Genomic DNA, 12,928 nt, shown 5'->3' on the forward strand with positions numbered 1-12,928 from the left:
CTTTAAAGACATTAGAATTACTCGAAACTTACCGTTCGTGCAGTAAACGACGGACAGCAGTCCTCTGAAGTCAAGAGGCCTGCTCCCCTTATCCAGTGAGGAAACTGGTTACAGCACCCTGCCCCGAGGCAGATGGAGAGCACGGCGTTCACTTACCTAAGGTGAGAGCGTTAACCTTTGGGGTTCTACAGGAGAAGAGAAAGGGAAGAAGAGAGAGACATTCAATAACCCAGTTCCTTAATCCCATATTTTCTATCTGCAGACATTTTACCCTTCAAGTCAGACATACAGTGCACAGAGGTCCAGCCCAAAGAGCCAGCCGTGTGTTACACATCACCTTTGCAGATACGGTATACGCCCAGTCAAGACCGGCGCCTCTACGGGAATCAGGTGAGCGTTACAATGAGGCTGGCCATGGCAGGAGGAAGGTTTTTGCCTTCCCCCTTCTTACGATGCTTTGATGTGCCCGTGGCTGTCACATTCCAGCTGAACATGGCAGAAGTAGTCTGCCTGTAGGCTTGTCCACCCAGAGTACACGTAACTATGTGTTTGTTGTGCAGCAAGCATAGGAAAATGTGTGCCGATTAGCCCCACTCATTTTCCGGCAGCGGAAAGTGTAAGTCCGTATTCCCGTGGAGTCCCATAGGACTCCATGGGAATGCGGACACGGAAGCTAACGGTGCCAGTGTTTCTGTGAAAATCATGCCTGCAGGGGCCGGTGTTCCGGGAGCACCGGCCCCTGCAGGCATTCTCGTAGTCTGGTGGTTCGGAAAGGGTGCCGGTACGTTGCTGCTTGCACCCTTATTTCCAGACTCCCAGGCTTGTAATGAGGCCCAACGTCGGTAATCAACTCGCTGCACAGATTGGACTAGAACCAGCACACCAACCTCCGGTACAACCAGAAATGGGCGACCTGCAGTAGCAAACACTAAAATACTGTTGGAATCTTGCCCCACTATACATGAATAAATGCACAAACTGCATTCAGAGAAACTAGGGCAATTAAAAGCTGCCATCCACAGGTTACACCCCAATAGAGCTATATTGCGTTAGCTATGGTAGCGCCCACTGGCTCTAACCAATCCCCAATAAAAAGCTCTGATAGCTGGGTGGCTGTGTACAGTTTGTTATATTTGCAACTGATTGTAACACCTTCCATCAAATCTCGGTTATGGGCCTCAGAGGGTAGCAGTAGCAATGCATGCAGGTCTGTCTATTGCCTCAAATAGCTATCAAATGGTGGAGGGCATTGATAAGAGCGTTGGAAAAATTGGTAATTGGATCTACGCTTTTGCCCCAGGATTTAAATATTGTATAACATCATTGTCCTGGTTCTATGTGTGATATGTAGGATTGCACGATAGATTTGCATTAAATACATTGAACATCATTGATTTTTTATTAACCATATCTTGATTTTAAAAATATGTTTAATTATGTGTTATACATTATGTAATAAAATTGAGAATTATTTGTTTACAATCTAATTTGGGTCTAGGTCTATATTTGTTTCAGGGCCCAACTCAGGCCCCTCCACACCCCCCTTGTACGATAATAATCGACACATTCACCAGAGCTTTCCTTTTGTTTGTTAATAGGAGGGTGTACACTTGTTGAGCATAGCGCCTACTAGACTAGTGGTACACAAAAGCTTAGCCCCACCAACTGAAAAAGAGAAGAGACAGCAATTTGGAGACCTTTTGATAGCCATTTACCAGTCCTTGGGCAAAGATCACCTAGATTAAAGGCCAGCAAAAGGACCCAGGAACAATTAGGAAGCAAAAAAGCCAAATAAAGAGGTACACAGTAAGATGTAGATGTTCCTTCCAGGGTAGAAGAGGGATAGAACATCCTGCACTTTTCTCCCTTCAAAAGAGGAAAGAAGTACATAGCTAATGAGCCAACGAATGGGAGAACTTAAGGAGACAGCGATACACCCTCTTTGCATGGAGGTAATAGATGGAGAAGACAATGGGGTAGACTCAGGGAACAATTTAATTTTAGGCCAATTTTAGGCCAACTGATTATGCCTTTAAGAGTATGTAGCAAATGAGAAATCCACAAAAATATAGAACTGGTGACAGTTCATCCCGTCCCCCATAGGGAAAAACACCAGGTTGCCCCAAAACTGAGAGAACAAAGCAGACAACTGAGAAAAATAGATGGCAGCCTTCCAAGTAGACAACGCATTGAAATCGCAGCCACAGGATTATTCCCACAATGAAAGATCCAGATGATAGGATTGAAGTTTTACTGGACTCTAGATCAGATATTTCAATATTTGAGTCAAGTCATAGGGCAATATTGGAACACACTAAGTCCCATAAACATCCCAAAATAACTACACCCACTGGTCAGACCTTAGCAAATAATAAGATATATTTCGTGATTATCAAATTAGGAGGACAGCAAAAAAAGCGAGAGAGGCACTATTTTGGCCCAAGTTTCGCATCCAACATAAAGGACTATTAGCATACCAGGACTGTCTTCCACTCTAATTGAGCAGGCACCTGGAGGTGAATGACTAAGTAATACCTGCATTTTCATCTGAAATATGTAAGGAGGTGGTGCACAAGTATTCAAATGTGAATGGAGAGTATTGGGAGCAGTGCTGTAATATGTAAGGAGGTGGTGCACAAGTATTCAAATGTGAATGGAGAGTATTGGGAGCAGTGCTGTAATATGTAAGGAGGTGGTGCACAAGTATTCAAATGTGAATGGAGAGTATTGGGAGCAGTGCTGTAATATGTAAGGAGGTGGTGCACAAGTATTCAAATGTGAATGGAGAGTATTGGGAGCAGTGCTGTAATATGTAAGGAGGTGGTGCACAAGTATTCAAATGTGAATGGAGAGTATTGGGAGCAGTGCTGTAATATGTAAGGAGGTGGTGCACAAGTATTCAAATGTGAATGGAGAGTATTGGGAGCAGTGCTGTAATATGTAAGGAGGTGGTGCACAAGTATTCAAATGTGAATGGAGAGTATTGGGAGCAGTGCTGTTATTTAAAAATCAGTTTGGTCGTGATTCGGATTATCCTGCTCACACCATCCTCATGCACGAACCCCATCCACCTCAAAGGCACCCCATCCACCTCAAAGGCAATACTCCTTAAAGCCATAGGCACACATTTAAACCATAATGGATCAGGGAGTCCTAACAAAGCAAGCAAGCCCACATAACACTCCCATTTTACCATGAGGGAATCTACATGGCATTCACATATTAGTTTTGGATTACAGAGTAGTGAATGCACACTGTAAAACAAAAGTGGGTCAGAACCAAGCCAGCGCAGGCCTTTTGACTGATATTCAAAGGTGTACATTCAAAACCACCCTTCACCTGGGAAATAGATATTTCGAACAATCTGTGAGTGAGAAAAGCAGGAACTACACCGAAATTTCACAAAAATGGCCTATCAACTCTTTACCTGAATCCCACAAGGGTGCATGCATTTGCAAAGTACATTATAAAGCAAAATACAAAGTATTTCAGCTGATATTCCAGATTGTTGGAACTATATTAAGGACACCTGGAACAGGTAGATGTAATCATACACAGATTAGCCTTGAAAGGATATTTGTTCACTTTGAAGAAGCCAAAGAATTCACACCATGAAGTGGCCTTCCTGAAATGTACACTCACAGATAATGGAAGAGTTTTATCAGTAGTGTTTCATCACATGTGCACAAATATGAGCCCCTAGAACACACAGACAGTTGTGTTAGGATTGCAGAATTACGGAAGAATGTATGTAATAATGTACCATTCGGTAAACCACTGTATGCGTTTATCAATCCCAATTTTAAACCCATAAACTAAACATAATGTGTATGCCTTATTGACACAGACAGGCCAATTATAAGCCAGAGAGACAGAAAAAGACGTGGAGATCACAATAATTTATTTATTTATTTATTACATTTATATAGCGCACAGGCAGCCCAGGGGCATTGTGGCACTGTTACTTGTAAGGAGACTTAGTTACGATGGGTACAGGTTGTGCCTTGGGTTACAGTGAGGCAGTGACCTGTGATCAGCTACCGTAAGGCCAGGATATAATGTGTTCAGTGGCAGCTGTAACCCGCTCAGCCCCAAAACTGACAGAGAGATTCAAGAAGTATGTTCAGGCATTACGCCAACACCTAAAGTTTACCCAAATAACTACTGTATAGCATTGATATGATATGGCATTTATAACGTGCCTATACAAACGTGTTTCAAAAATAACATTGAAAATAACAAGACACTAGTTACAGTTCCTAAAAAAGGGTGGGGAGTCCATTCAGCAAGTCTTCCCTAATAAAGCAGACAAAGAGAAGTGTATTGCTGCCAATCGTGCAGAACTTCCATAAGCCCACTTTGGGATGACATCAGCTATCCAGCTACTTCCTGAGTTGTATTGGTGGTCAGGGCTGAGAATGCATTTTTATTTTGCTAATACAGTCATTTTAGACAGAGAATGCTTTGCAGACATGATTGAAAAAATGTTGCAGGGGTCTGTTCCTCTCGGAATCCCAGAATTGGTAGATTGGGGGAGGTCGGAGGGGGGGAAGAACTCTAGACATGGCATGCAGATTTCCACTTTATATATCTTGTCTGAATTGTACCGACTTGTAGACCACCTGTAGCAGCAGAGAACATACTTTACACTGTTTAGGAAACTAAGAAGGGTAGATGTTGAAGTGCATCTCCTCAAAGAGAAGATAAGAAGCGTAATGATGCTGAGCGTGTCACCCATGAGTCCGGGACGCCTGCAGGCACGTTGCTAGCAAATGAGTTCACCGGAAGGTAAGCAAGGAGCAGTTTAGGGCCCTACATGCTTGGAATGTCCCCAATAAATCGCCGATTTAGCTCCTATTCTTTGGTAAACTTAGACAAACCATGATTTCCCATTCACTCTTACATCATGTGATGCAGTCTATAGAAGCTTTAATAGAAAATAAACTCTGGACCACCATTATTCAGGCAGCCATTGTTCTAAAAAGCACCTAGAACAAATGTATTAGTAGAACAGCTATCCACAATGCATCTGACCCAAAGGTATTCGGTCAGACAGACCAGGTTTCCATATCAAGTCATTTCTACACCTGGTCACAAACACTAACGCATTTTCAACAGACTGGAGCTGATGCAATTCTGCAAGGGTTTCAAACAGCAGATTCCAATGTACACCCAGAACAGAAGATATGCATTAAGAGATAAAAGTCACAGATGCTACAGGAATGATTCAGAGTGACTTGGTCACAGTTGGAAATCATCAGGAAGCATCAGTTAGTCTTTCTGCTATTTCATCCTTTTTGGATAATCTTAGAAATCTTAGAAGCGGACTTACAGATTTATTTTATTTATTGTGCATTTATTAGGTGCTTATACAACAAGAAAATTGCGTTTCCAAGTGCCTACAGGGCAAACAGGGAGGGAACATAGGATAGAAACAATTAATACACTGGAGGATAAAGCCGAACCTGCTGGAGCGGAATGCAGTTTCCCAGCTAGACCAGGTGGCTGCCCTTAACCTATCTGCTAAAAGCCCTTATCCAGGTTATGTGAGGTTCAGCATTTAGCTTGCTTAGCTTAGTGAGGAGATGGTTAATGTCCTCTTCCTCATTGTTCTCTCTGGTTTTGCATGGTGCCCTAAATATATATAGAAGCGCTTTGAAACACATTGTGTGTAGGCGCTATACAAATAAACAATCAATATCTGTACACACACACACACACACACACACACACACACACACACACACACACACACACACACACACACACACACACACACACACACACACACACACACACACACACACACACACACACACACACACACACACACACACACACACACACACACACACACACACACCCCCCCCCCCCCCCCCCCCGCCCCCCCCCCACCCCCCCCCCCCTCCACCACCACCACCACATGTTTTGCCATGAGCTTTATTCTTGAGGGACCTTGCATCATTTATGATCATATTTGTACATACCTTTTCACCGAAGTCAGTTTATACCCTTATATATATACCGTTTGGTTAATGTATGAATATGGACACTGACATATAGGTGCTTTTAATGAACTGTTTTCTGGAGAAAAAAAAGTATCAATATCTTCTATTCATCTTATATATTAATCTAACGGTTTGAAAATTTATGAGTTGTATGTGTTTGTCATTGTTAAGGCTTTTATTATTTTGTCACTATGACGGAATTCAGAAAAAAAGCTAGTACAACTCTATACAAGTGGTTCCTTTTTCCTGAACAATGATCCTTTTTTTCTATTTTGTTCTCAAGGCCTTATTATTGAAACCAGTCCAGATGTGTGGGCAAGCAGAGTATAGCAACAATGGGGAATGCTGCCCTATGTGTGACATCGGTAGGTGGCTATTGTATGCTATCAATTCATTGTATGCATGTCATTGTTGGGTAACATTAGGTCTGTGACATCCTGATGAAGCCTCAGCGACTTGCTAAAGAAGGCAAGCCCAAAATGTAAGTGACAGGAAACTCTGAAATGGGGAGGCCAGACACCGTGTTACTAGTTCAGTTGCTGAAGCCACACATCTGTGGTAAACGAGGGTTGTGTACCGAAGTTCCCTTCCTGACCTGGTTGGTGGGTGGAGGGGTTGTCAAGGGGTCTCTCTGCCGCCATACAGCCATGTGATGCTGGCCCAGGGACAGCGCTGAGAGTATCGGCTGGCTACCCCACCACGTCATATGCAGGAGTCAGGGGCTGGTCGCTTTGCCACATTAGAAATGTGTATCCTTTTAAGGGAACTGAATATTAGGGATGGTCCTGCTGATCCAGAAGCTCCTGCATGCCTTGCTTTCCTCGCATGGATGCAGAAATCACATCCAAAATGCTGGAACAAGCTTTTATGAGCATGCACTGCAGAACCATGGGGAATAGAACAGGACTCTAAGACAGACCGGTTAAGCAGACAAATTGCCAATGCGTGTTCTCTGGACAAATACACCGAAGGAACTTTAGGTTAAGGGACTTCTCCCCAAGGGCGGGTCCAGGATGGGGCAAGCAGATAGGGGACCCCCCATTGGGTGGGATTGACCATGCCAACTGTAAGCCATCCTCATGGACAGGGCCCATCAGCTAATCTAACATCATATGTTAGATGATGCCGGTCAAGTGGCACAGCGAGTAGAGCGCTCGCTTTGACATCCGTGCAGAGGCTGCTAACGCAGGTTCGAATCCCGGCAGGGCCAAACTCAGCCTTTCATCCTTCCGAGGTCGATAAGTGAGCACCACACACCGTGGGTAATAATAAGCAGCGCTCAGATACCTCAGGGTTCGTAGCGCTATATAAATGCCAAATTATTATTATTATTATTTATATAATTTTATTGCATAACAAAGTCACTGGTGGTTGTAGTCTCCTGGTCAATGTTATTGTGCTGCTAGGGGGTCCCGGGAGGTCTGCCAGACTGTGTCTCAAATGGGAACTGTAGCTCGCTAGTTGGTTCTGTACTTGGTTTCCCATTGGATTTAGCCTTAAACCAAGGCCTGGAGCCAGAGGAAGACAGGAGATCTGCATTTTGGTTTGTTTGTGAATGCAGCTAAGTAGGACCATGGCCCAACACTAGGAAGAATTTAAATAACTATTGCAATGGACCTTTTTGAGCCATCTCAAGAGACCCTTTGCCCACTTTGGCGTATGGCCATCCAATTGAGTTACTTCTTTCTATACACATTCTTGACCCTAATTAAATTTCTTTAGCTAGGCCTTTGCCCAGAATACCCTAACAAAGACCTTTTGAGAAACATATTGTACGTTAGGCCTCTGTTTGATGTGTGTATGCTTTGTGACTGTATGCAGTTTTGAGGCGCACAGTGGAGGGCAGGGGTGCAGGGTGTTGGAACCCCAGCCCTCTTCTAGAGCGCATGACTTTGGGACTAATGTCAACCTACTGCACATAGAAAGAAATCCTTGACAGCACAACATCCTCAAACTCTGAAAGCAGCATCAGCTTTCTGGAGCTATAATTGTTTAGCTGGAAAACCATGAATTGGCAACAGTGTATTAGGTACGTGCATTTGGGACCCAAGATGCATCCTTCTTAGGTTTTGAAAGGCTTTACCTTCCACTTGGGGGTGGCTGAGAGATGTTTTGTAGCAAGGTGTGTTTTAGCAGTATCCAGTGGATACAGTTGCTTATTGATTAATGCTTGTTTTCGTTTCGGGGGATACTGGGTCTGTCAAGCAGGGCTTCGGGCTCTCCCAGTTGGATACAGGATCTGTAAGTATTTTCTGTGTTTGCGTTTGTGGCAGGGGTCAACTCTGGGTCTCTTTAAATTCCCAGCAATTTCCATTTAATGGCTAGCACTCTACCTAAGAGAATCATGAGGGCTTTCGTGGTGCTGATCAATGTGACTGTCCCCTGCCTGGAGACAGGGACAGGGTGACGGTGACTTCGGGTAAGCCCCGTCTGGTTGTCTCACCACGTGTCATTAACAGAATAAAGAAACATTCAGAGAATAGGTGTCTGAATCCTGCTTCTGACCTACCACAATTGTAGTCAAACCATATGCTGTGTATTTGTTGATTCAACTTGACTATGTTATCTCTGGCCAGGATGTGTCTCAAATGGGAGACAAGCTCAGGACAACAAATCAAGAGGGATACACAATTGCCTTTCTGACTAAGCAAAACAATTTATATTAGCACATGGATGGTATTGTTGAGCTCCTCTTAGCCAATTAGAATTCTCGGAATGCAGTCAACTACTGATATTGAACGTTCTGGCTTCAGAAGCAGACAGGGAAACAGAAGACAGAATTACTCTGCATTCAAGAAACCACAATATACTTTCCCTGCAAGATTTCTTCCAAGACTTTGGAAGGATCGTTTTTCACTTGGCCTCCAAAATGACAGGCAACATCCAATTTAAAACAAAAAGGTTAAAACATGGAAAAATGCTTTCTTTTTTGTATAGCAGAATTTACTTTTAGACGACAACTACCAGTTGAATTAAATCCATGGACTTAAGGGAAGGCAAAGCAAAGGACTGAAATGTTATGTCCTAAGCAGGATTTCTATTGGGCCCAAGAGCTACAGTACACGTGCTATCTACAATAACTTAACTCTTACTTACCTCCTTAACTGGATAGGATGTTGAAAAGTTCATGTCTAAATTAAGCTACGCCTTTATTATTCTAAGGACACTGGTTAAGATGCCGCCTGTCCAAGTTTGGTCCCCCAGGAATGCCCTTTTCATTTTATTTCGTGAAACTGCCAATCTGTTGAAACCAAAAGTGTTGCACATTTATTTTTTTTATTTTTTTTTGTTTACGTTTTTTTTCTTTATTTACATATAAAATGCACAGTATATATGAGACAGTAAAAAAAAAAGACAGAACCAGTACACTGGTTAAGGCCCATTCATGACCCATTAGTCCTCATTTGAGCTCCACATTACAAGTTTTGCAAGCAATAGCACAGCTTCTTACTGGAGACAAACACAATGGAAGGGTGCTTCTGGGTGATCTGAGGGTTTGGATAAACATGACCAGTAGGCGCCTGTATTTACATTTCAAATTGTTAAGGTGGCCTCGGCTGAACTTAACAGCAAGCTGACTGTGACAAATCAACTTCCGGCCACCAGTCCAGGGGTATATTGGTTTCTAAACCATCAATCAGCCCCACACCTCTAGTACACCAGAAGAAGGGATCTGAACAGATTGGAAACACAAGCAAATTATAAACCGCCGAGTTTGTCAGTGAGCTCATATGTCGAAGAATGAGGTGAGCATCTGTCTTTGTGACAGAATTGAGCCCCCTGTAGTTCACACAAAAGCAAACTTCAGTATTCCCACCACTGGTATTTTTATGGACCAATACTACTGGGCTAGCCCAGGGGCTGTCAAATGGCTCTATCACTCCTAGGGACAGCATAGTGGAAATGTCCTCCTTGATGGTGTCCCTGACCTTATCGGACTACCAGTGAATCCTACTCTTCACTGGCTTACTGTCTCCAGTGTCCACATCCTGGGTGCACCTATCTGCGCGACCTGGTGTCAGTGAAACAGACCCACAAACTGTCCCAGTAACCGGTGACAGTCTGTCCGTTGCTGTTCTAACAGGTCCATTGCAAGGTTGACCCCTTCAACTGACCCATCTGTGGCTTCAGGATGTAGGAGGCCTTGGAGGGGATCGGTCTCCTCCTCAGTCTCTCTGCCAGTCACTAATGACACAACCAAGTCATCCTGGCTATAATGGGGTTTTAGCCGGTTGATGTGAAAGACCCTGCACATCTGTATAGGTCCTTTCATGTCAATGAGATCATTCAACTCACTGCCTTTTTCCAGCACACAGTAAGGCCCAGTCCACTTGTCCTGAAGGGCACTGGGGTTGACAGACTCCATAATCTGCACCCAGTGGCCCAGAGAATAGACTGTCACTGTGGCCTTCTGGTTGTGCCAGTGCTTCATTAGCTCCTGACTGGCCTTCAGGTTTTCTCGTTGACTGTTCCATGTACTTGCCATTCTAGACCGAAGGCCAGGTATATAGTCCACCACATCTCCTGTAGGGGACGAGGGGTTGCCCTCCCAACCCTCTTTCACTAGATTGAGGGTACCATGTATAGGGTGTCCAAACAGAAGTTCAAAGGGGCTAAACCCTACTGCGTTCTGTGGCACCTCCCTGTAGGCAAACAGAAGGCATTGCAGGAGAATATCCAATTTTCTCCTCGGGTGCTCTTCCAAGCCACCTATCTTGCCTTTCAGTATCTTGTTGAACCGCTCAACAAGCGCATTTTTTATTATGTATGTAAGGATGCAGAGAACCAATAGTTGACGCCACACTCTTCTCACATAGCCTTCATATACGCTGATATGAAGTTTGATCCCCTGTCAGAAACGACTTCCTTGGGGAATCCAACATGGGAGAATATCCCAATCAGAGCCTTTGCAACCATGGGGGCTTTGATGCTCCTTAGAGGGACTGCCTCAGGGTACCTTTGGCGTGGTCTACCATCACCAAGATGTATCTGTTCCCTGAGCTGGTTTGAGGATCCAAAGGACACATAATATCCATGCCTATTCTCTCTAAAAGCCGCCCAACCACGCGTAGTGGAATCAAGGGGGGCTTTGTTGCACCACCTGACTTGCCAGAAGCTTGACAATTCGGACAGGACCGGACAAATGCCTCAACCTTTAGGCTGAACTGCAGTCAGTGAAAGTGCACAGACAACCGGTCCGCTGTCTTAGTCACCCCCAAGTGACCCGATGAAGGAATTTGGTGAGCCAAATACAAAAGGAACTTTCTGTGGCACTGGAGAATCACCAACCTTCTGGTGCCCTCGCCCTCAGAGTCTTTTGGCTCACTGTACAGGAGACTATCCTCCCAGTACACTTTGAACAGACCAGAGGCTTTGCCCTTAGCTTGCTCCTTCACCTGCTTCCATGGACCCACCAGAGTGGGACACTCTTTCTGGGCTGTGAAGAAGTCAGTCTGGTCTGGGCCCCCAGCTGATGCAAGGTCCTTCAGATCTGCGCCCACCTGGTCCTCTTCCTCAGGCTCCTGCGCTGCGCCAGGCAACTCTAAAGTCATTGAGTTGACTGCTACCATAGAAGTGTCCTCAGTGGCTACTGGCACTTTGCCCACAGAAGTAGCCGACTCAGCAGTATGTAGATCTGGACTAGTGGCTTCTGGCCACACCGGTCCTTCCAACAAGCCCTCTGAAAGCACTCCAGCCCCTAAGGCTCTGAAAGTGTTCAATCTGGCTATCTCTTTGGCCTCAATGGGGTAGCCACTGCAACTATCTCGGGATCTTGACGATCATTACCCAAAGGACATGGACAGGGATGGAGTCTTTCACTTCTACACAGTTGTCGTTTCACCTCGCCAGCTGAACTCTACTATCTCCATGGGGAACGTACTCTTTCTGTCAAACCCACTGAGGCTACAATCAGGCCCATCAATATATTGACCTGGCTGTGCCCACTGTCGGGTGACAGCAGTGAGGCTAGCCGCAGTGTCTCGGATCACAGGAGTTTTGTGTCCATTGATATACACATGTTCTAAATAGAGTTAAGTATTATTGGGAACTGGGATCTCTTCTGGAGACCTGGTACCGTTCCCACTCAGTGTTACCAATCCACATTCGGCCACTCCTTGGCCTAGTGGGAAGTGCTCCTCTAGGAGACCCACACTAATGATGGCCTCTTCCATGGCCCAGCTCCTTACACACAAAACAACCTTTGGGTTGTGAGAACACAGGTGTCCTAGTGTTACGGGTGCCTGCGCTATTCTTTTCAGTGTGCACATCTGAACTAACGTTTGGGGATTTCCCTTCATTCTTTTGGGGACCTGACTTTGAAGAGGAGTGGGTTGGACCTTTGTCCTTTCCATACTTGTTTACTTTTTTGTCTGAAGATTTCTCTTCTGTTTTGGGTGCGCTCGCCTGAGCCTTTTTCTGGATTGGAGTACTCACAAACCTGTCCGCAGCCTTTGCAAGCTCCATAGGGTCTATGATAGTCTTGTCCACAAGATGCTGGTGTAGGTCAACCTCACAATTCTTCAACACATGCTGACACACAATTTATTTATTTATTTTATTTATTGGTCACTTGTTAGGCGCTTATACAATTAGCAAAACTGTTTCAAAGCATCCACAGGGCAACAAGGTGGGGACAGGGAATCAATGAATTACAACAAAGATAAATAATTGAATTAACAGTAAAACAAATCAGAAGAATAATAGGGAGGGGAGACAAATCTAATATGCCTTGTGAGTGTTCAGAATGTGCAAGTGCAGGGAGGGTGTAAGGGATAGGTGCTGTGGTGCTCATGGAGAAGTGCTCAGGGTGAAGTGCTAAGAGGAGAAAAAAAACATACGTGCAACCTGCAGTGAGGAGGGTGAGCCTAAGCAAGTGCAGTAAGTAGACAGTGACTGGGATGAGAAATGTGGTTGGTCAG

At 44.6% G+C, this 12,928-nt stretch overlaps 1 protein-coding gene across 5 annotated transcripts in view; it reads left to right on the forward strand.

The window, feature by feature from the left end:
• Positions 1-12,928, forward strand: part of TNFRSF14 (TNF receptor superfamily member 14) — a 661,986-nt gene that overhangs the window by 148,970 nt on the left and 500,088 nt on the right. For 4 of the 5 annotated variants that reach the window (XM_069610212.1, XM_069610213.1, XM_069610210.1 and 1 more), the window contains exon 2: positions 6,292-6,373. The exons of the other annotated variant lie outside the window; for it this stretch is intronic. In XM_069610212.1, coding sequence (XP_069466313.1) covers positions 6,292-6,373 — 82 coding nt within the window. The remainder of the gene's footprint in view (positions 1-6,291; positions 6,374-12,928) is intronic. 5 annotated transcript variants of the gene reach the window in all.

Source organism: Ambystoma mexicanum, chromosome 8, assembly GCF_040938575.1.
Source record: "Ambystoma mexicanum isolate Mex_15411 chromosome 8, UKY_AmexF1_1, whole genome shotgun sequence".
NCBI lineage: Eukaryota > Metazoa > Chordata > Amphibia > Caudata > Ambystomatidae > Ambystoma > Ambystoma mexicanum.